The sequence below is a fragment of the Pollachius pollachius genome, assembly GCF_949987615.1.
Source record: "Pollachius pollachius genome assembly, chromosome: 10".
NCBI lineage: Eukaryota > Metazoa > Chordata > Actinopteri > Gadiformes > Gadidae > Pollachius > Pollachius pollachius.
Window position 1 is genome coordinate 16,912,163 of NC_136943.1, and position 24,180 is coordinate 16,936,342.

Below are 24,180 nucleotides of genomic sequence, written 5' to 3' on the forward strand. Positions count from 1 at the left end.
GTCCATCGTGCACTGGAAGGTGGCGGGGGGCACCATGGACGCCGAAGGGGAGTACGGTGTACTGATACAGACCCCCTGGGTTTGCGAACGCCGTCTTTGGTGAGGGGGACCTGCAAATATCCCTTGGTGAGGTCGAGGGTCGTGAGGGTGGTGATCAGTTCATCGACCTGGGGTATGGGATAGGCGTCAAACTCTGGAGCCTCCTGAAGTCGGAGTGATGCGTCTGGTTTTGGGACCAGGACGACTGGGCTAGACTTGACCATATGAAAGAACAATATCCCTGTCTGCACAAAGAAATATGCCTCACGGTAACTTGGTGAGACTCCTCTCCCACCGGGACCTAAGGTACGCCTTGCCCGGCGACCAGGACCAAGGGGAGGTCCCAGTTCTTCCCATCAGTCTCTATGGCCTTCATGGCTTAAGCGGTGGTACACAGAGGATCTCAGCTGCTTCACCTGTAGAAGACTGAGAAGTTCCTTTAACACCCGTGAAATCCAGACCAGAGTAAACATTTATTTATCATTTATTTGTTACAATTCGTAGTTTTGATCAGCAGAAATATAGTTTGCCAAAGACGTTGACGCCTCTTAGCAACTGAATATGCTGGGGTTGATAAGTTACTGGACTACTTTTGGAGTACTATGAAAGATGTAATTAGCAATGGTCAATTATGCAAAAATAATTGACCACCGAACGTTGGGTAGGCCCATTCAAGTGAATGTGGCATTTTACAGCATTAAGAAGAGCTGTGTAATAAACACACATACACACATATATATATATATATATATATATATATATATATATATATATATATATATATATATATATACACACTCATATATATACACTCATATATATATATATATATATATATACACACACACACACATATATATATATATATATATATATATATATATATATATACACACATATGCATTACTTACCTGGAATGCAAAATGATTAAGGGTACATCATTTATATAACAATATTACGAGACGTGTCTGATCCAGATTCAGATCAACTCTATTGTCATTGTGCAGAGTACAAGTATAGAAAAAGTGAAATGTGGTTGGAGATTTAAACAGAAGGTCAAAAGCGCAGTTAAGGTGCGCTTTGAACAATATTGTCATATAGTGCAATAGAAGTATAGTGTAAATAATATGGTGGGATAGTGCAAAGTTCACCTGGATGTGGAGTTCAGTAGGGTAACTGTTGTCTCTTATTAATTACACCCTGTCCAGACCTTTATACCCGTCCCCTGACTAGTTTTAGTGCATTTGTGTTTTCTATTTTCTTTCTGTACATAGGCTGTGCATTTGTACATCCGTTTTATATTTGTCTAAATGAGTGATGCTTGTGTATTTGTTATTTGTACCTTTATTCCTGGTGGGGCCTCTTTGACCAGATCAATATTGTAAATAAGAAACTGTTCTTAATGTTTTATCTGGAAAATAAAGGTAAAAAAATAAATAAAATAAAAATAAGAAAAAGCTTCCCCTGAACCTGTTGGTCTGGGTGCCGAGAGACCGGTAAGCGCTTTCCAGAGTGGAGGAGGGTGAAGTCTATGGTTGGGATGAAAATTGTCCTTTGCGATGCTGCGCGCCTTACGCAGGCACCGCCTTCTCTGGACAGCCTTGATGGAGGGGAGAGGGGAACCAGTGATGCGTTGTGCCATTTTCACCACCCTCTGCAGTGCTTTCCCGTCAGAGGCGGAGCAGTTACCACACCACACTGTGACACAGTTGGTCAGCATGCACTCAATGGTGCCGCGGTAGAAGTTCACCAGGATCTGAGGCAAAAGTTGGGTCTCCTCAGGAAGAAGAGACGTCGTTGAGCCTTATTGATCAGGGCGGAGGTGTTGATGGACCAGGAGAGGTCCTCAGAGATGTGGTCCCCGAGAAAACCTCAAGGTGGTGGCACGCTCAATCTCTGTCCCGTTGATGTGGAGGGGGGGGTGTGGGCCACCTTTAGACCTTCTGTAATCCTCTATGATCTCTTTGGTCCTCTTGGTGTTGAGTGACAGGTTCTAGTCGGAACACCACGCAGTAAGGTGCTGGTCCACCTCCTGGTACGCTGACTCATCATTGTCGCTGATGAGACCTATCTACATTGTGTCATATGCAAACTTAACAATGGGTGTTTGAACCTCATATAGGTGTGCAGTCGTGGGTGAGGAGGGGGTGCAGGAGAGGGCTCAGCACACAGCCCTGCGGGACGCCAGTGTTCCGGGTGAGGGCGGAGGAGGTGTGATCATTAATCCTACCAGACTGCGTTCTGTTGGTCAGGAAGTCTAATATCCAATAGCGGAGGGATGGGTCAATGTCAAGATCACCGAGTTTAGTGATCAGTTGGGAGGGTTTGATGTTATTGAACAATGAACTCACATAATAGTATTCTCACAAAAGTGTTGCGTATATCAAGGTAGGAGTGGGCGGAGTGTAGTGCCGTGGAAATGGCATCCTCCGTACTCCTATTCTGGCGGTAGGCAAATTGAAAGGGGTCCAGTGTGGGTGGAAGGCATTTTGATCTGAGCCAGGACCAGCCTCTCGAAGCACTTCGTGCCGGTGGGGGTAAGTGCAACTGGGCAGAAGTCATTTAGGCTCACTGCAGAGTGTTTAGGCAGATGATGGTGGACTTAATTCACTCAGGGACAACTCCTTGGGCTAGTGACAGGTTGAAAATGTCAGTCTAGACCTCAGTCAGCTGCTCAGCACAGGCCCTTTAGACGCGTCATGGGACACCATCAGGGCCAGCTGCCGGACCCTTGACCTCCAAACACTAGGGTCTGCTCCACATTCTCAAGGGGCCACCTGACTGCTCATGCACCTTAACAATATAGTGCATCAAACACCCACAGCCTTGTTAAGCTACGTCTTGGATGGGCCTCTTCCTTCTATGACTCCTCTTTGTTTCCCAGATAGGACGTATGGGCCCATCAAGGTTGGAAAACTTCAATACTTTCAAAAAGCAAGCTGCATGCCTCCAGTTTCCCCATGCGGCTTAATTCCTTTACGACACAACACAACACAACCCAACACAAACCAACAAACAAAACCCAATACAAACCAACACAACACAACCAACACAACCCAACACAACACAACCCAACAGAACACAACCCAACACAAACCAACCAACACAACCCAACACAACAGAACACAACCCAACACAAACCAACCAACACAACCCAATACAAACCAACACAACACAACCAACACAACCCAACACAACACAACCCAACAGAACACAACCCAACACAAACCAACCCAACACAACCCAACACAACACAACCAACACAACACAACCAACACAACCCAACAACACAAAACCCAACACAACACAACACAACATACAACCCAACCAAACCCTACACAACCCAACCCAACCAATACAACACAACCCGACACAACACAACCCAACCAACACAACACAACCCAACACACCACAACCCAACCAACACAACACAACCAACACAACACAACCAATATAACACAAGCCAACACAACACAACCAAAACAACACAACCCAACCAATACAACACAACCCAAAACAACACAACCCATCACAACCCATCCCAAGCCAACACAACACAACCCAACAACCAAACCGAACACAACACAACCCAACCAACACAACTCAACACAACCCAACAACCAAACCAAACACAACACAACCCAACCAACACAACACAACCCAACACAACACAAACTAACACAACCCAACACAACCAAACACAACACAACCCAACCAATGCAACACAACACAACACACCAATACTCAACCCAACCAAAGACAATATAACCCAACACAACACAACCAATACAACACAACCCATACAACACAACACAACACAACAAATCACAACAAAACCAACACATCCCGACCAACACAATACAACACAACACAACCCATGGTAGACATATTACTGTCTATAATGTAAGGCTTTGATTTAAGAAAACAATGATGTAAACAAATTTTATTAAATACATGAAATCAAAAAGTATGACCAGTCTTAGCCAGTGGAGGCAATCATTCAGTCGAATATCTTCAGTAGACCTTTTGGTGAATGGATTATGGTTGGTTATGGTATGTGTTCTGCTGAGCTAATGTTTCAAACCGACGGGTAGAGAACTTTATACTGTTTCTTGTCTTGGTGACAGAACCAGTTATGCTGGTGACAAGCGAGTGGATATCAGCTTTGGTATTTTTCTTCCATTATGTTGCCTGGATTGTGTCCAATGCCTTGAATGAATACCAAATTATTTAACGTTTTTATTTCCTATTTTAACCAAACCTCAGAAAAGCAACCCAACCTCACTTCTCCACCGATGAAGAAATGTTCTGCTGCTCATGACAATATTTAAACTTAACCCATACTTATTAGGCTAATTTACCACTTTCACCTCTTTAATGTCACACGCCGATGTAGGTTGATTAAGTCTACAGACATGACATGAAGATGATTATTCATGTCATGTTGAATAATAACTTTTAAATATACTTTTTTTGTTATATGACCGAATATTGGTAACGGCCTAAGTCATTGTTTAATGATATAATAATAGGTATGTAGGCCTACATCTTATGGTATTTGAAACGTTGTCATTAATTATTAATATATGTCTTGTTTGTTTTAATCATTTGTATAAACAAACGTTGGCCATTGTAAATATTGTAATAAACTTTGTAATACACGCTCCTATGAATTCACCTTATTGCTGCACGTCCTCGTCTGCCCTGTAGTGGGCGTCGTAAGACGTCCAGGAGAATCAACACTGCGGTCTTTACGCTATAGTCTGACACCTACTCAGGGCGGAGATTACACATATACCAACCAGCTATAGTAATAGGGAGGCGAGTTTCCATGTTGATAAGCCTACCTGTTTGGAGATTATAGCCTGAGTTGCGGATCACGTCTAAACGGAGATCACCAGAAGTTTGCTGGAGATGAGATGAAGTTTCACCCTATTCAGCTTGTGTTCCTTATCCCTCTTGGATTTTTATTCTTATTTACTTGGATTAATTCGATCCCAAATGAGACAGGTAATTAACCCGTTAAACACGGACCAGAATATAGTCATAGTAGCCTAATAACCTAATAACAGTGTTGGGTTAGTTACACAAAAAAAGTAATAAGTTACTTATTACTAGTTACTTCTGTAAATTGTAATGAAATTACTTTACTGGTTACTGCATTTGAAGAGTAACTTCACTACTTATTACTTTACTTTCCCGTTTCTTAATGTACTGTAGATACATGGACAAACATCATAGCCATATCATCACTTAGTGTTGATTGTATAAATGTATACAAAATGGCATATAAAACCATATGAAAGAACAATATCCCTGTCTGCACAAAGAAATATGCCTCACGGTAAAACCCACAAACAACAGGCGTTGGGAAACATGAGAACAAAAATGAAGTGGTCAATGAAAAATATAAAAATAAAGGTAACTTTATCCCATAAAATTCAAATAGAAATGTACTTAAGCGGCGGTGTCACATGCTGTTACTTTATGTGATAGTCCAAAGGCTGAATGAACCAGATCTATTTCGCAAGCTATGGCATCGAGTCTTCCTCTCACCCTCTTGCAGGCAAGAGCCTTCTCACGTTTAAAACTAATGCCATCTATCCAGTGCACTGTCATCCCTAAGTAACTTTTGTTTTTGGCGGACCAAACGTCCGCGATGGTGGACACATGATCCAGGGACTCGAAAATTATTTTGAGCTTCGATTCCATGTCGGAATAACAGGTAGTGGGAAAATGTTTTCCTATCGGATGTTGGCTTGCGAGTCGCGGCTATTTTAGTATTTTTCTAAATCTGGACAATTGACGTTGTAACCTCTTTTGGCATGACTTTGCTCAGTTTTAAACGTTGTATACTGGTAAACAGTGGCGTCAGTAGGCTGTTTACTTAATTATTTATATATTATTTATTATTTAATTAGCGACTAGAATCATTTTATCACTTCTAGAATTCTGAATTGAATTAATACATTCCATAGTTACCAGTATATATATATATATATATATATATATATATATATATATATATATATATATATATATATATACAGGGTGCGATTTGCCGGTGGGGATGGTGGGGATTATCCCCCCTCTGGTTTACACGTCCTACCCTCTGCTGAATTATTTTTATCCTCGGTGGGGATAAAAATTATCCCCCCCACCCAAAGTATTTTCACCATTACATCGTAATAATTAACAACCAAAATACACAGGGTCCGTCTTCATTTTGAAACATTTTAAAATGTTTCTCAAAATTATCCCCCCCTCTGGTTTTTTCACAAATCGCACCCTGTATATATATATATAATACCCTAATAGTACTTCTGTGAAAGGGAGATCACACTCTAATGTGATATGACGCCCACAACATTTCTCAATTTCAAATCCATAGTAGAACATAACCAGGTCGGACCAATGTCGCTATTTTCCATTACATTTATTGCATTTATTTATATATTTGCTTCAATCCCTATAGTGTATAATGCAAATTGCATGAATGGACAGAAAGAAACGGGAACACTTTCCACAAGACAAGCAAAAAATGCGAGGCATACACTCGGTTGTGTCATAAAGTTAGTGTAAAATTTGGCTATTTTTTCTCATGTATATGACTGCATGTGTGTGTGTGTGTGTGTGTGTGTGTGTGTGTGTGTGTGTGTGTGTGTGTCTGTGTGTGTGTTTGTGTGTACAAACATAATATTTGCAAACACGTTAAGTACCGTCACGTCAGTTGTAATTATTCTGCATTTAAATCGACATAATATAATATATTACAAGAGACAAATATAAGCAAAACACAATCCAAGATGTGTGTGCTTTGTATAATTGAGGGATGAGCCTAACCTTATGAGTTTTAGTTATTCAAAGAAACACTTAAGAATGGTGAGAATGCATCCCGCCCTCACAGTCCGTTGTGCTCAGGCGCACCTCATTCTTGGACGCATTATCACAATAACACACCAAACGGCTATTGGATTTGCATATTACTCATTGTTGCATGAGATCATTGCAGTGAGCACCCATGGCTGGCAGTGTTACTGTTTTAGCTTTAACCCTAGTTTTAGCTCTAACCCTGACCCTGTAACCTTAACCGGATTAACCCTGAACCCCAACCCCTAACCCTCACGTCTAACCCCTAACCGCTAAAGATTTTATTTGTATGCATTTTTATAGTGAGAAAACAGGAGGGTATGAGAGATAGAGGGGAGGACATCGAGCCCGGGTCGCTGGGATCAGGACTGAGCCTTAGCGGTACCGCTCTACCCGGTGAGCCGACGGGGCGCCTCTCACCCCTAACTCCTAACCATGACCCTAACAGTCCCTTTGGCTCCGCTAGAGCCATGGTAAATATAATTTGACAAAGTAACTTGGTTCTGCTGAAGAGCATTTAACGCGCATGTGCCCTGGCAACAAATGTAAAAAATACCAATAACATCTGGGTTTCCTTGGCTCAATCCAGTAGCCCGCTGGTTCCTACATTAATTCCAACATACTTGTTGCTTCATTGGTAACACTTGAGAGTGCAGGCCGCAGAGGAAGCTGAAGGAAGCGCTACAACCCAAATGGGTACAAGTGACAACGTGCTGCTCTGCAGGAAAGTAGGTTACGATGGTTTCATCACAAGACCGGTATTATCCTTTAACATCTTTTTTTTTTCTCACAATCTCTTTTATTTAATGTTCCTGTAGATTCATATGTGGAAATACAGAGTCTTTACAAACGTTTGCTGAAGGTTGAAGCAGCGGGAGTGCAGGTCAACCTTGAGCTGCAAAGGGCTCTGGAACACCTCGCTAACTGCTCCTCAACCACCAAGGTGCCCATCACTCCCTCAGGTCAGTGTCTACAAGCTGTTAGTGGTGCTAAAGGCCTTTTATAGACCCATTATCTGTTTGCAGAAAATAAACTTCAATTTCATAGCATGGTTGTTTTTCCTTAGTCGTTCTTATATCCTACCAGTTATAACGAAAGTAAAACCGTGATCATTTCAGGCTTTGCTTTGGTATGAAACATACTGCCAGGTCAATAGAGCTATGGTTATTGTAAATAAAGCAAACGGCTGTCTCAACGGCAAATTGCACTTGGGAAAAAGTAACCTCCAAGTTATTTTAACCTTTTTGTAAAGCGTTAACTTAACTACATATTTGTTATGAAATCACCCGCTTCTCCAACTCTCTGTGATAAGGTGTATTAGGTGTCACATATCCCTACCTACAGACAAGACTTTATTACCTTGCACTCAAAAACACCACAAGATAAAATGTGGATAGTTGGTGTAGCCTACCATTTACATATTCTACAGTTCCTGCTTTGTTTCGCCTAAAGCTAACGCTGTAACATGACTGATAAAGGGTATTAAAACGATGTGCTGAAACTGGAAAAGCAGGTGTTCTGCAGACCAGCTCAGCTTTTATACTACTATGTTAAAGTTATTACAATTCTTTAACAAGGAAAGATCAGGAAACCAACAAATAAAGTATGAGTTGAAGTATTGTACTGTCCACAACAATTAGATAATACATCTGATCATATCTTTAGCAAGTGACTCCAGCAAGATGCAAATGTACATATTTGCTTGGCAGCATGCAAATTGCATACACAGAGAAGCAACATTGGAAAGAGAGCCACCAACAGGCCAAAATTACACCATTTCTATCTTTATGTCACTGCAACAAGTAAGCTACACACCTTTCTTGTCCTCTTCTTTTGGTGATCTCTGTTTAGGCCAGTCAAGACAGGAGCTGGCTTCTTCAGATCTGCCCAATACTCTTCACCTGCCCAACATCTTCAGCTTCCTGCCTCACCTAAAGGAGCACGTGGACGGCCTGACCCCCAACATCGTCCTGGGACAGGGGCGGCGCGGGGGTAATGGAGCTAACTCATAAGATCACACACAAACACTCTCTTACTACGCTTTCCCCTTCCGCTCTCGCCGGCCTCCGTTACACTTGTCTTTTCAATGCGACCTCTGCGGCCCGATCGCGGCAGGATGCATTTCTTGTCAAGTGTGGACCCTCGTGAATAAGTCTTTAGGATCGCCCCAAGACGTGTCCTGAGGCAGTCCAGGCCACTTTCTGATCGGGATCAGCTTAGTGTAGCCACAATAAAACCATTCAACATTCCTCCATTTTAGTCAACAGCCTTTGACTAGTAAAGATCCCATATTATGTTTTTTTTAGGGTAAATAATTGCGCTTGGGGGTACTACTAGAATAGGGTTACATTCCTGTATGTTAATAATACCCCTTATTATTCTTTGAAAAGGCAAAAATGCATGATAACACCCCTATAAATGATTAGGGGGAACAAGGGATCCGATCACAAATCTGGCCAGGTAATTCAAACGCAGACAAACAACCCGTAACTCAAACAAACCGTAACTCAAACAAACCATAACTTACTGTCTGAGCTCCAAGGAGTTTTTGTTGGGCAATCTGAAGTTACATGCACCTGGTAGGTCAGAATTTGTGTTACTATTTTCCTCATTGTATGTTGTTCAGCACTTATGTTGTGAAACAGTATAGTACAATAGTATACTATCTACTATCATGTGAAACAGTATAGTACAATAGTATACGATTTAGTACACTAGTATACTCTTTCGTTATACTCTTTAATATACTATTTTATTATCATGCCACTTCGATGCTACAGCGTTAAGCATTTTACGTCTCCATTGCACGTTATCCGTAACCATATTACATTTTTATATTTTATATTTTACCTGGTATCCTACACTTCATAGTATCTGTTACCTGGTATTACTTCCTTGTATCTGTGACCTGGTATCCTACACTTCATCCTTAGCTGATGTTTATGATGCAGTAAAACAAGGACATCTTGCTCTGTAGTTCCCCTAGCCATGTGCTTGTATGTATGAATGTACACATATGTATATATGTGTATGGATGTGTGTATACATATGTATATATGTGTATGCATGTGTGTATACATATGTATATATGTGTATGGATGTGTGTGCCAGTTTCCTTGGTCCTAGGCGTGCCAACAGTAAGGCGGGAAAAGCAAAGCTACCTGATCAACACTTTGAGCTCTCTACTCTTCAGCCTGACTCCCTCACAGTGCAAAGACCTCCTCATCATCATCTTTGTTGCAGAAGTGAAACTTGCACACACACACACAAACGCACACACACACACACACGCAAAAATATCTTTGCATCGAAAAATGCAAATGTTTATGACCACAGTTACATCTGCCCTCCTGATAATCCTCCTCCTCCCTGTCCGTCCCAGACGGACCTGGCGTACGTGCAGACTGTGGCCGACCTCCTCATCAAGAGGTGGGAAGGGATCCTTGTTCGTCTCCCAGCCTGTTGGGGGCTCAGAGTATTACTGCGATATGTGATGAACAGCTTTTTATCTGTTTCACACACACAGCAGATTGTGGAAAAAAAAATCACATTTATACAGCCGTAGATACATTTGGATGCCAATTGCAATTTGTCAAACATTTGCATTGGAATGTTTACAAAGTATATATCGAAAACAGGAACTACTTTCAGCACAGGTTTAACTAGCTTACTATTGTGGCTGCAAGAAGATGTATTCCAGCACCATCCCAGCACACCTATCTTTACATGGAGGCAATGCTAATTAGTGTGGCAAATTGGTTAGTCCTCCTGCAGGGATGTAAACTGTTAGACTGAAACAGACCTGGAATCATACACCTGAGCAACATTTTCTGCTTACTGCATACAGAAGTTTCAGAGGTTTCCATTTTCGAAACCTGATGTTATTAACAAATGATATAAAAAGGTTCACCTCTTCTAGTCTATTCTATATATCTGTTCTTATCAACTGTTGAAATGGGGCATGACTGGCGACGGTGCTGTTGGTGGTGGCAGTGGGGGTTTGGGTTGTGTTTTTGTTGAGTTTTGTTTGTAAATGTGCATTTTAGAAGTAACTTACACTGTGGCCTGAGGTGCTGTCTCTGTAATAGAGGACCGGGGATCTTCTCACACTTTCTTTGTTTCCTTCTCCCAGTTTCCCCACAGAGGCCGGCTCAGGGCTGCTGGAGGTGGTGTCCCCATCTCAGTCCTTCTACCCAGACTTCAGCACGCTGCACGAGACCCTCGGGGACTCCAAGGACAGAGTCAAGTACGAAAAATACGATAGAGAGAAGACCAGCAGTGTGTCAAATGGACATTGGCCAAATGTCCACTTGCTGAAAGTTTGTCAAATGTGGCCATCGCACTGTGAATATTCAAACTGATTAGAAGGGTTTTAAAAGAAAGAATTAGTGCGCTTGTCATTTCCGTGCCTAGAAATAGACCCAAAATACTTTCTGACAGCTGCATAATGTGATGGCATGTTGGTTGTGGGCAAAGGCAACAAACAGCAAAATACATTGTACAGTTTGGTAAACAGTGTTTGACTGCTTGTAACTAACCTACTATGTAATAAGGAAATGATAAATATGAATCGGGAGGACTGAATGTTGTAAATGTCAACACTTGTCTGTTTGTAGATGGAGAACTAAGCAGACTTTGGACTACAGCTACCTCATGCTTTATGCTCAGGATAAAGGAAGATACTATCTTCAGGTTCTCAAGCAAATACACACACACTCACATCCACAGCCACACACACACATGCTTGAGCTGTCACATCATTGTGAGCAGAGTGGTGAATGAGAAATGTACCTCAATCTCCTTATCAACTGCAGCATAATCATATCATGTATTATTTTCAAGGCAAAGGTTACACGTCAGAGTACCGCAGGCATCGCTACACTGCTGTAAGAACTGTGGTACATTTCCATGCCTGCAGTACATGTCTGACTTCCTCATGGCTGTGTTTCTGGTTCAGCTTGAAGATGACATTGTCGCGACGACCGACTACTATGACATGATGCAGAGATATGCCCTGCAGCAAGAGGCACACCCATGGCTGTTCCTGGAATTCTCACAGCTTGGTTTCATAGGTAGGTGTGTGTGTGTGTGTGTGTGTGTGAGTGTGTTCATTATTTTTATTCCCCATTTCCACAGACATGTTTGTTTCTCTAACATGTTTTAATGTTTTGTGAAAATGTTCAAGGCAAGATGTTCCACACCCAAGACCTCACGATGATAGCTGAGTTCTTTCTGATGTTCCACAAAGACAAGCCCATTGATTGGCTGCTAGACCACATCCTGTGGGTAAAAGTCTGTAATCCAGAGCGAGATGAGGTGAGCATGTTGGCATAACTTAACTCCTGTCGTGGCACAAATACATGAGATATAGACACAGGTTTTCAAATAGTATGAAGTCACACATGAGTTGCATCGAGAGGATCCAACTATGACATATACAATAACTATGCTGTGGGAGTTCTGTCGTCTTGTTCTGATCTTCTTAGATGTTCACAAACTCTACATTTTATTCTTTGAATGGGTTTTCAAATGTTTTTTTATAATCACTCACAATCTCAAAAAGTCTTGCTTTGAACTGGTTCATCTTGAAAAGAACAGAGTTTATTTAACCAACAAAGTTTGGTTAACCGGCCATTTGGTCTGTGAACACACCATTTAAGCTTTATGTATAAATATATTTAGTGTTAGGAACCTCAATGTCCATTGTCTATCTGAGGAGTTGCTTCATAATGCCTAACACTACCTGCTCCTTAGGTACACATTGTGAACAAATAAATCAGTTGTGTCTTCTAAATGAACCAACAATGAATAATATGAACTGTTATTATTCAAACTAACCAATATTCATGTTGATACGCTCCCTCATTCAGAAACACTGCAATGCACAGAAATCCTTAATCAAACACCGACACAAGCCATCTCTCTTTCAACATGTGGGCCTGCACTCTTCTCTGTCTGGAAAAGTTCAGAGTCTCAAGGTGGGCTCGCCTACTTCTCCTTTTAAAGTTGAACAACAAGTTATTGTTCAACAGTGAATGAATACTGATGTGTCTGACATGACCCCCCCCCCCCCCCCCCCCCCCAATCTCTTCTCTCTTGGAGCAGGATGAGGACTTCGGTCAGCAGGTCCTGTTCAGGGCCCACAGTAATCCCCCAGCCAAAGTGTCCACCAGCCTGGCCCACTACAAGGAGCACAGCCTGGAGAGCCTCTACCTGGGACAGGGCTTCTTCTGGGGGCTCACGCCCATCCGAGGGGACCATGTCACCATCCACTTGGCCCAGCCCACCCACATCAAACGGTCAGTGTGAGCTGGCCTAATGCAGGCCTACTGCAGGCCTAACATACAGTAAACCATTGTACTCGCACACAAACCCACTTAACCATTTGAGATACACTTTTACATTCTAACACAAATATATAGATATTTTAATATTAAAGGTCACAGAACAAAGGATGTGTTTAGTTGCTTGTTTTAAGTGTGCATGGATGATATCGCCCAATATATATATATATATATATATATATATATATATACAAACTGTTCGTATATCTAGATATTTAAATATATCATATCTATATATTATTATCTATATATGGATATAGCTCTATATATTTATGTGTACATAAATGTCAGAATGACTTGGCTTTTGAAATGCTGCGAACTTATCTGAGAACTGAAGTGAAACTTGAAGCGAAACATAAATATACAGTTATCTGGATACATATCTCTCTTAAAACTGATTCTGATTGGTAAGGTTTTGGAGAGTTTATATATGGAAGATTTTGATAGTGTGTGTGTATGAGAGTCCAAGTTTGAATTATGCCCTAAACACCTCCAGGCTTTACTCAGCCATAGTTGGCCTATCAAATATCTACACTTTTTTTTTTATCAATAACATTATCATCCCTACCATTCATTGTATACCTATTACATATCGACCAGGTTGATATCAGAAATATATTTTTGGTCATTCCTTAACATCATTTGTATTTACATTCTAGATACCTGTTCCGAAGCGGCAATTTTGAGTTTAATTTCGACAAATTCTACAACACCACGGTCGAAGTGCTGCCCAGAAATGTAAGTGGCCTGTGTGTGTGTGTGTGTGTGTGTGTGTGTGTGTGTGTGTGTGTGTGTGTGTGTGTGTGTGTGTGTGTGTGTGTGTGTGTGTGTGTGTGTGTGTGTGTGACAGTTGGTACAGTGCTGGTCTTCATTTCAGCCTCAAGTGTTACTTGTGTGTCACAACGTACTTGTGAGCTCCCACCAAAACTAACTCTTCGCTTTATCTCTCCTGGCTGTTAGGTAGAGTGTGTTTCACTCTCCTGGCTGTTAGGTAGAGTGTGTTTCACTCTCCTGGCTGTTAGGTAGAGTGTGTTTCACTCTCCTGGCTGTTAGGTAGAGTGTGTTTCACTCTCCTGGTTGTTAGGTAGAGTGTGTTTCACTCTCCTGGTTGTTAGGTAGAGTGTGTTTCACTCTCTTGACTGCTGCAGGTAGAGTGTGTTTCACTCTCCTTGCTGTTAGGTAGAGTGTGTTTCACTCTCCTGGCTGTTAGGTAGAGTGTGTTTCACTCTCCTGGCTGTTAGGTAGAGTGTGTTTTACTCTCCTGGCTGCTGCAAGTAGAGTGTGTTTCACTCTCCTGGCTGTTAGGTAGAGTGTGTTTCACTCTCCTGGCTGCTGCAGGTAAAGTGTGTTTCACTCTCCTGGCTGTTAGGTAGAGTGTGTTTCACTCTCCTGGCTGCTGCAGGTAAAGTGTGTTTCACTCTCCTGGCTGCTGCAGATTGAGTGTGTTTTGGTTTGTGTGCTGATGTCATGTGACCCGTCCTCCATTCAAAGGGAAAGGTGTTGGTAGGAGTGATGCTAGCCATTTGCACACAAAATAACAATGTGCAGAGCATGACACATCAAGGCTAATGCCAAGCCGATGAAAACAGACCTAACCGTGACCCTAACTATTCATAGAGTGATATGAAGAGCCTTTTTTTTTTTACTTTGATGAATATGCGGAGAACCAATATTTTTAGCAAAAGTGTCTCATTATGGTAAAGCACTATAGAAAAGCCAACCAATGGCACTGGGGCAAAATAATGTTGTACTTTATCATGTCAATTCTATACTGATAATCAACCGTAACCTCCCATTAATTCCCACAAGATGTGACCAGCCCATGCTTCTATAGCATTATTGTCCCGGTTGAGACTGGATATTCTGGTTCTAACAGGCTAGAGAGTTTCTTCATTCATTGTCTCACAAGTTAGACAAGCCTGTTGAATAGAGTTGCCACTGAAGACGGACAAGAATATCTCCGTAACAACAGGAAACACTGCTTAACTCCACCCTCCGCACGTGCTGGTTCCCGGCCGGGGCACTGGTTCCCGGACCGGGCACTGGTTTTGCCATGATTTATGAGGCATGATCAAAACTACATTTTTACGACCATTGATACGCCACTGATCAATCATTGTAAGGTGAATGGTAGAATAGAATTGCCACCCGTAAGACCCGGGTGTGATGCCCAACAGAAGCATGTATGCAGCAAGCCCATTGCTCTCCACTGTCAATTTGTAGGTCACATGCATCATAAAACACAGGACAGTTTTTAAATGCAAAAAACGGAAATATAGTTTTTATTATAACTAAGTGCGCCTAATTAAGACCAAATCAATAATATAACACTACTTCATCCATCTTTGTACGCATCCAGCTGCCTCTACCCGAACACCTGCTGCCACAAACTGCTGCGCTCTAGGGCTACACCATTCTGCACCACTCAGTTAACTGGTACCGGAGGAAATGCTGCAAAGAAATATGATGGTGTCTGATATATGACCTGCACATCAACTTTGAACAAAACAAACACTCTTCTTTTGGAGGAGGTTTCCCTTTTCAATAACTAAAAGTAAGGCATTATTCTTTCGGACAAAGTAAGTGGCCTGTGTGTGTGTGTGTGTGTGTGTGTGTGTGTGTGTGTGTGTGTGTGTGTGTGTGTGTGTGTGTGTGTGTGTGTGTGTGTGTGTGTGTGGGGGGGGGGGGGTATGTGTGTGTGTGTGTGTGACAGTTGGTACAGTGCTGGTCTTCATTTCAGCCTCAAGTGTTACTTGTGTGTCACAACGTACTTGTGAGCTCCCACCAAAACTAACTCTTGGCTTTATCTCTCCTGGCTGTTAGGTAGAGTGTGTTTCACTCTCCTGGCTGTTAGGTAGAGTGTGTTTCACTCTCCTGGCTGTTAGGTAGAGTGTGTTTCACTCTCCTGGCTGTTAGGTAGAGTGTGTTTCACTCTCCTTGCTGTGAGGTAGAGCGTGTTTCACTCTTCTGGCTGTTAGGTAGAGCGTGTTTCACTCTTCTGGCTGTTAGGTAGAGTGTGTTTCACTCTCCTGGCTGTTAGGTAGAGTGTGTTTCACTCTCCTGGCTGTTAGGTAGAGTGTGTTTCACTCACTTGGCTGTTAGGTAGAGTGTGTTTCACTCTCCTGGCTGTTAGGTAGAGTGTGTTTCACTCTCCTGGCTGTTAGGTAGAGTGTGTTTCACTCTCTTGGCTGTTAGGTAGAGTGTGTTTCACTCTCTTGGCTGTTAGGTAGAGTGTGTTTCACTCTCCTGGCTGTTAGGTAGAGTGTGTTTCACTCTCCTGGCTGTTAGGTAGAGTGTGTTTCACTCTCCTGGCTGTTAGGTAGAGTGTGTTTCACTCTCCTGGCTGTTAGGTAGAGTGTGTTTCACTCTCTTGGCTGTTAGGTAGAGTGTGTTTCACTCTCCTGGCTGTTAGGTAGAGTGTGTTTCACTCTCTTGGCTGTTAGGTAGAGTGTGTTTCACTCTCCTGGCTGTTAGGTAGAGTGTGTTTCACTCTCCTGGCTGTTAGGTAGAGTGTGTTTCACTCTCCTGGCTGTTAGGTAGAGTGTGTTTCACTCTCCTGGCTGTTAGGTAGAGTGTGTTTCACTCTCCTTGCTGTGAGGTAGAGCGTGTTTCACTCTCCTGGCTGTTAGGTAGAGTGTGTTTCACTCTCCTGGCTGTGAGGTAGAGTGTGTTTCACTCTTCTGGCTGTGAGGTAGAGTGTGTTTCACTCTCTTGGCTGTGAGGTAGAGTGTGTTTCACTCTCCTGGTTGTTAGGTAGAGTGTGTTTCACTCTCTTGGCTGTGAGGTAGAGTGTGTTTCACTCTCCTGGTTGTTAGGTAGAGTGTGTTTCACTCTCCTGGCTGTGAGGTAGAGTGTGTTTCACTCTCCTGGCTGTGAGGTAGAGTGTGTTTCACTCTCCTGGCTGTGAGGTAGAGTGTGTTTCACTCTCCTGGCTGTTAGGTAGAGTGTGTTTCACTCTCCTGGCTGTTAGGTAGAGTGTGTTTCACTCTCCTGGCTGTAGGTAGAGTGTGTTTCACTCTCCTGGGTGTTAGGTAGAGTGTGTTTCACTCTCCTGGCTGTTAGGTAGAGTGTGTTTCACTCTCCTTGCTGTGAGGTAGAGCGTGTTTCACTCTCCTGGCTGTTAGGTAGTGTGTTTCACTCTCCAGACTGTTAGGTAGAGTGTGTTTCACTCTCCTGGCTGTGAGGTAGAGTGTGTTTCACTCTCCTGGCTGTGAGGTAGAGTGTGTTTCACTCTCCTGGCTGTTAGGTAGAGTTTGTTTCACTCTCCTGGCTGTGAGGTAGAGTGTGTTTCACTCTCCTGGCTGTGAGGTAGAGTGTGTTTCACTCTCCAAAAATGGTATGGTATTTATTTTTGGTATCCAAAAATAAACTGCACACATCATTTTATCCAAAGCAACCTATGTTCACGTAACGCAGTGCAAGTAAACATTGTCTTGTAGCACCGATGCTATGGAGAGGAATGTTTATGTTGTGGCCTACACATAACGGTCAGGTAGGAGCAATTGCCCCAGCAGGCGGTGATGGCAATAGGCGAGCTGAAATGTGTCCAGGGAGTTGGCAGGGAAGAGGGGATGTGGTTTTTGACCAGCTGTTCGAAGCACTTCATGATGACAGATGTGAATGCTACGGGCGGGAATCATTTAAATCGAGGGAGTTGGTTGTCTTGGGGACAGGAACATTGGTGGTCCTTTTGCAACATGTGGGGACTACAAACTCGAGCAGGGATGTGTTTAAACTGTCCTGAAACACCTGCCAGTTGGTCTGCACAGGCCTTGAGTTCTCTGCCAGGGTTCCCGTCCGGGCCAGGCGCCTTGTCTGTCATTCTTAAGCAAACACAATCAGATATGATGAACTACGGCCTAAAATAAATTGACATTGTTAAGATAGGTTGTACAACGTTTTTTAAAAGTACCCAGGCACTCAAAAAAAGTATCAAGTATTAGTTTCATTCCAAAACTACAACAACTCAAGGGTGCCATCTCAGAATCACCACAAATCAAAGTTCTGCAATGTTCCTAAGGCAAGATCAGTAATTTAGTGAGACGTTTTGCCGGGTCGATGGGTTCTGTCATAAAGCGGGGAGCCCATATATGGACGATGAATCTCGGCTTTACATCCCGGACGAGTTCTTTTGACCATTTATATGAACCATATATTATTACCATTAGATTAGTGAAAGGCGTATTGTGTTATTGATATTTCAGATCATAATAAAAACGGCATATATTAAAATCATAATATGCTAGGTATACTGTTACGTTCAGGTGCTATTTCAAGTGTCAGTAAACTCAGCAATAGCAGCATACCTAAATGTACACCAGTCTGGGCTACTCTGACTCTAACCCTGATTATTTTCTGATTTCAACTATATATAACCAACATAAGCATCTGATAGATACCGTTACATACATAATATTCATTTTTCAAAACTAAACTAAGATTCAATTTGAAGGAAAATTACCGTTGGCAGACTCTTTGGTGCAATGGTAGGCTTACCTTACCTTACTTATCACAACTCGATAAAATTTTGATTTAGTAAAGGAGGATTACTCGATTGAGGTTGTTGTGATGGCTACTGAAACAAATATCAAATAAAGCAAGGTAAGAGTATTGTAATTATTTACTTAAAAATTAGCTAGGCTACTTATTTGAACAAAAGCACCCATCCTTGGACATTATCATTCTCAGGGCATGGTTTCAGAGCTTTAGAAACTTTCTTCACTTTAGAACATTCTTTACCGTAGTAGACTTTAGTAAACACATCACAGTTTTACTTAGAGATGAATATAAATGATGAATATATAAATGCCTCAACTTGTGTATGTTGTAGTAAAGCATTTACTGCATGAAAATAGCTATTAATAAATACAGATCCAAGCTTCACTTTGTTCGAGCACTCCCACATCCTCCCCTTTATTCTTCTGTATGTATCAAGGCATCATTTTATGTCCCCAAACCAAGGCAACGGTGCCTACTACAGGACAAGAACTGTGACCTGCTGTAATGTTGCAACACAAACAGCCCTAAGAAAGTTGCCCATTTCAAAATATATGCATATTCCCAATCATTGATTCCCACAGGATTTTTGGAGACTATGGTGGGGGGCTCACAATCCTTTAGAGCAGTGGTTCCCAAACTGTGGTACGCGTACCCCCAGGGGTACGCCACGTGACACAGGGGGTACGCGAAAAAATTCAAAAGAAAAAAAATAAAAAACATCGTTTGTAAAGAGCGTCATTACATGTTTAAACCGGCGGATTAATAAGCGCCTGTTCACTCACTGTCATGCATAGACATGTATAGGCTACCCTCTGGTGGTCAGTGAATTAATTGTACTGCCGAAACAAACACGTTGCCCGCCGCCCGGCTAACCGCCGTAAATGGATAAATGGCTAAAAAGGATAAATTGCCCTTCCAGAGGGACATCCACTGCTGCCACCAGTCAGCTAACAGTCGAAGGTGCACTTTCCAGCGACAACAACCCACATTATTCGTCACCTTCAACGTCGTCTACCTTTGACCGGGATGCTAGCGATGCACCTGTGGCTGGTCACGCTGAGAGCATAGCCACGGACAGTGGTGAGGAGTCCGATGCAGAGCCTCCTGATGCGGGAAAGCATGCAGCGACGGGCAAAGGAACAACCTCGTCAAAAAGGCGAAAATATGATGAAAACTATATTGCTTTGGGGTTCACTAAGATTAATACTGGTGGATTTACTCGGCCACAGTGTGTTATATGTGCAAAAGTACTGTCTCACAACTCAATGAAACCGTCACTGTTGCGCAGACATTTAGAAACAAAACATGCTAATTTGAGAAACAAGCCACGGGAGTTTTTTGAGCGAGAATTGAGAGGACTTTCTACCAGTAAGACTTGCATACGGGAGACAGATACCGTTAATAGGAGCGGGCTACAAGCATCTTACATGGTGAGTTACAGAGTGGCTAAAACTGGCAAACCACACACTATTGTCGAGGACTTAATTGTCCCTGCTGCCATGGATATGGTCGGGACGATGCTGGGGGAAAAAGCCAAAAAAACTATACAGACCATGCCTTCATCCAATAACACTGTTTCTCGGAGAATCAGTGACATGGCCGAGGACGTGTTAAAACAACTACTACGTCGTGTACGAGCCAGTGAATTTTACGCGCTACAGCTGGATGAGTCGACAGATGTAGCCGGCCTGGCACATGTCCTGGTATATGTGCGATACATTCATGAAGGGACAATTAAGGAGGACATGCTTTTCTGCAAATCTCTGGAAAAAAGGGCAACTGGAGAGGACATTTTCAAAATGCTGGACACCTTTGTGACATCAAACGGACTTATGTGGACACATTGTGTTGGTATCTGTACCGATGGTGCACGGGCCATGTCCGGGAGACACAGCGGAGTAGTAACGCGCGTGCAAGCGGTTGCTCCTGATGCCACTTGGATTCACTGCAGCATCCACCGAGAGGCTCTTGCTGTCAAGGGAATGTCTGCCAGTCTGAAAAATGTTTTGGACACAACAGTGAAAATGGTGAACTTTGTGAAGGCCAGGCCCCTGAACTCTCGCATTTTTTCTGCATTATGCAGTGAAATGGGCAGCGATCATGAGACGTTGCTACTTCATACAGAGGTGCGCTGGTTATCAAGAGGCAAAGTATTAACACGTTTCTTTGAACTCAAAGATGAACTTAAGATTTTCTTCAGTGATCACAACTTTCATTTGTCTGAGCATCTGCACGATGAAAAGTTTCTTACACGCCTGGGTTATCTGTCCGATATTTTTTCTCGTCTGAACGAACTTAATCTTGGATTACAAGGGGTTTCAGCAACCATATTCAACGTGCGAGATAAAATTGAAGCCATGATAAAAAAGTTGAACCTCTGGTTAAACTGCACGGAGAACAACAACACAGAGGTCTTTCCCACGTTGCATGAATTTTTATGTGCAAATGAACTCTGCCTGACAGACAGCATGAAACACGAGATAACCGCGCACCTCCGTGAGCTGGCTGCACAGCTGCGCAGGTATTTCCCCGAATCTGACAGCTCAGACAGTTGGATACGTCATCCGTTTACAGATGTGCCTGCTTTCTTATCAACATCTGAACAGGAAAGTCTCATTGAGATCACAACAGATGGTTCCCTGAAAATGGAATTTAATCAGAAGCCACTGTCGGATTTCTGGATCGGACTGTGCACAGAATACCCCGTGCTGGCCAAACGCGCTGTTAAGACTTTGATGCCCTTTGCCACCACGTACATGTGTGAGAGTGGATTCTCAGCTCTGACAAGTATGAAAACAAAATACAGAGCAAGACTTTGTGTGGAGAACAATTTAAGACTCAGACTTTCTCAAATTCAGCCAGATATTGCAGACCTATGCGCATCCTCTCATGCACACCCTTCTCATTAAAGCTGCGGTGAGTTTGTAATTTAGTTTCAAGCGGTTTATAATTGAATATGTTCTAGAAATGTAGAAATGTTTGGTAGATTACTTTTTTCAAAAGTGAACTGGTGTTGCACACTAAAAATGCTGGTAAGAATTGATCCATTTGGTGAAAAATAAAATAATATAGAAATGTATAGAAATATGTGTGTGTGTGTGTGTGTGTGTGTGTGTGTGTGTGTGTGTGTGTGTGTGTGTGTATGTGCGTGCGTGCGTGCGTGCGCGTGGTGATGGTGGTGGGGGGACTTACAGACAGGTTTTTTGTGTGTGTGGTAGTAGGGGGTACATGGCTGGAGGTCAGATGTCTAAAGGGGTACGTGGCTGTGAAAAGTTTGGGAACCACTGCTTTAGAGGGTTCTGGGGGCATGCCCCCTGGGATAAGATTTGGAATCTATTTAATTTAAATGCATTAATCTGGTGAATTTTGAGAACCAAAAAATGACATAAATGACTTACAATACTTACAATTTGCTGATACTGATAGGAATGTTGATGACACAATATAAAGTGTCATACTAAATGGGGTTGAGTTTTCAGAAAGCATTTAAGAAAAGATGAAAACAAAAATGACTACAACACAGTGCTCAGCCTTTATAATACTAGTTTATATTATTATTATTTATACTATTAAATTCATAGATTCTGTGCATACCAAATATTCTCTCACTCCCCGCACACACACACACACACACACACTCTTTTGAAACTATGGCGGCCGAAATTAGACAATGGCGGTGCGCCATAGTCTCGTCAATGTGTGGGAAACACTGTTCCCAATTCCAAATGATGTTCCCAATGTGTCTTAGTACTTCAGAATACATCACAGTGATGGAGGTTTTAATTGTGGTCTTTTTTTTGCAATCTGCAGGCATCAGTGTCCATGAAAGTGTCTGTTGGCTCCCCAGCTCAATATATAGGACCAGATGGATTCATTGTTGTCGGTAATGGAACTCACACACACAGACACATACACAGCCCATTCTGACAGTGTTCTGCATGGTCATGAAGAGAGCCATGGAGAGCGAAGTAGCTTCAAAATAAGATATCTCAGAGAAAGCCAAATAAAGAGGAAGAAGCACTACACACTCAGCAGTGGCTCAATCATCATTGATCTATATATTTAAGAACTACTGTTTCCCCCACATAACTGTCAATGGAAAGATGCTGACATTTACATTTCAAATGTTGCAGCCCTCCACCCTTAAAGGAGACATATTATACCACCAGGTGTGAGTGTGATTAGCCTTACAAGCCGTTTCGAAAATCTGCCCCAAATGACATCACTAGTGGGCGTGTCCACCTAGATCTGTGCTGGATAGATCAGTCTACCAGCCTACCCAGTGGACTGAAGTAAACGTTGTAAGGCTAATCACACTCACACCTGGTGGTATAATATGTCTCCTTTAAGCTCTTTATGACTGAATGTCTATATTGGGATTCTCGAAAACAAACAAAATGCCTTCTTTATAGCTTAGCAACAAGGAGGACACACGCGCATACATCACAAGAACAGGGAAACATGCAAATGCTTGTTGTCTGCAGTTTTAGCTTAACTTTAAAGCTAATCAAATAGCCTCATTGAGCACATAGGTCTATTTGTATAGAAGTTGTGAGGAGAAGGCAGAGGGCAGTATCAACATACAAAGGGATATTTTAGCAATATGGTCTTATCAACTTGGTGCAGATTTATTGATATAGTCCATAGCACTCTGTAGTCATAGTAATGATTAGTCATAATGGGATGCATTTTTGTTGTGATACCATGGTGTTTCTGCTGTAAGAACGTTTTGATAAGCCTAGGATACACTAAATTTAGCTTTATTTAGAATTTGAATAACTGCAACTCTCTGGAGCTCTCTCAAAATGGCAACAAAAAGTCCCATTATTCATTCCAATGTACAATCCCTACATGATGATCAATCATCCAGTGAGTGGAACGGCGACTTTTTAATGACAGCTGACAGCTGAAGTAATTGATGTGTGTGTGTGTGTGTGTGTGTGTGTGTGTGTGTGCGTGTGCGTGTGTGTGCGAGCAGGTGATTTTCAGGGTGGGATAGCAGAAGGCCGTGTTGATGAAGCGTGGCAGCCTATCTCTGCCCTGCGTCTGATGGTGAACACTGATTCTGATGCATGGGTGCTGCTCAGTGAGGTACGCTGTCCTTCTGTTCTAAGCCTCTTCCTTGCTTTGCTTCATGCTGATCCTCTCTTGCCTTTTAGGTATTCATTGAAGTTTGACGACCGTTGACGGAGGAAATGAAAGCATCCCTGCTGCACCAATTCACACAGCTCTGTTTGGAACAAATGATCCAGAACACTGAGTTAGGGTAATGGTTAGTGGGAGCATATGATCCACTCCAGAAGAGGGTTAGTTAAGGTTAGTAGGGGCTACGGTTAATTAGAGTTAGGGTTAGTTAGGGTTAGGGTTAGGTTTGGTTAGGTTTAGTAAGGGTTAAGGTTAGTTCCCTGTTGAGAACAATTGATCCAGA

General features: G+C 42.4%; 1 protein-coding gene across 1 annotated transcript; it reads left to right on the top strand.

Moving 5' to 3' along the window:
- Positions 1–4,919: 4,919 nt before the first annotated feature.
- LOC307081199 (alpha-1,3-mannosyl-glycoprotein 4-beta-N-acetylglucosaminyltransferase B) lies at positions 4,920–23,939 on the top strand (the record flags this gene model as incomplete). Its single annotated transcript, XM_079744289.1, has 14 exons — positions 4,920–5,049; positions 7,728–7,871; positions 8,761–8,901; positions 10,021–10,154; positions 10,292–10,338; positions 11,042–11,155; positions 11,526–11,601; positions 11,867–11,981; positions 12,095–12,225; positions 12,780–12,887; positions 13,015–13,208; positions 13,913–13,991; positions 22,563–22,635; positions 23,731–23,939. Exons 1-14 carry the CDS (start codon positions 4,959–4,961, stop codon positions 23,937–23,939), a joined length of 1,656 nt encoding a protein of 551 aa, XP_079600415.1. The 5' UTR covers positions 4,920–4,958.
- Positions 23,940–24,180: the final 241 nt, after the last annotated feature.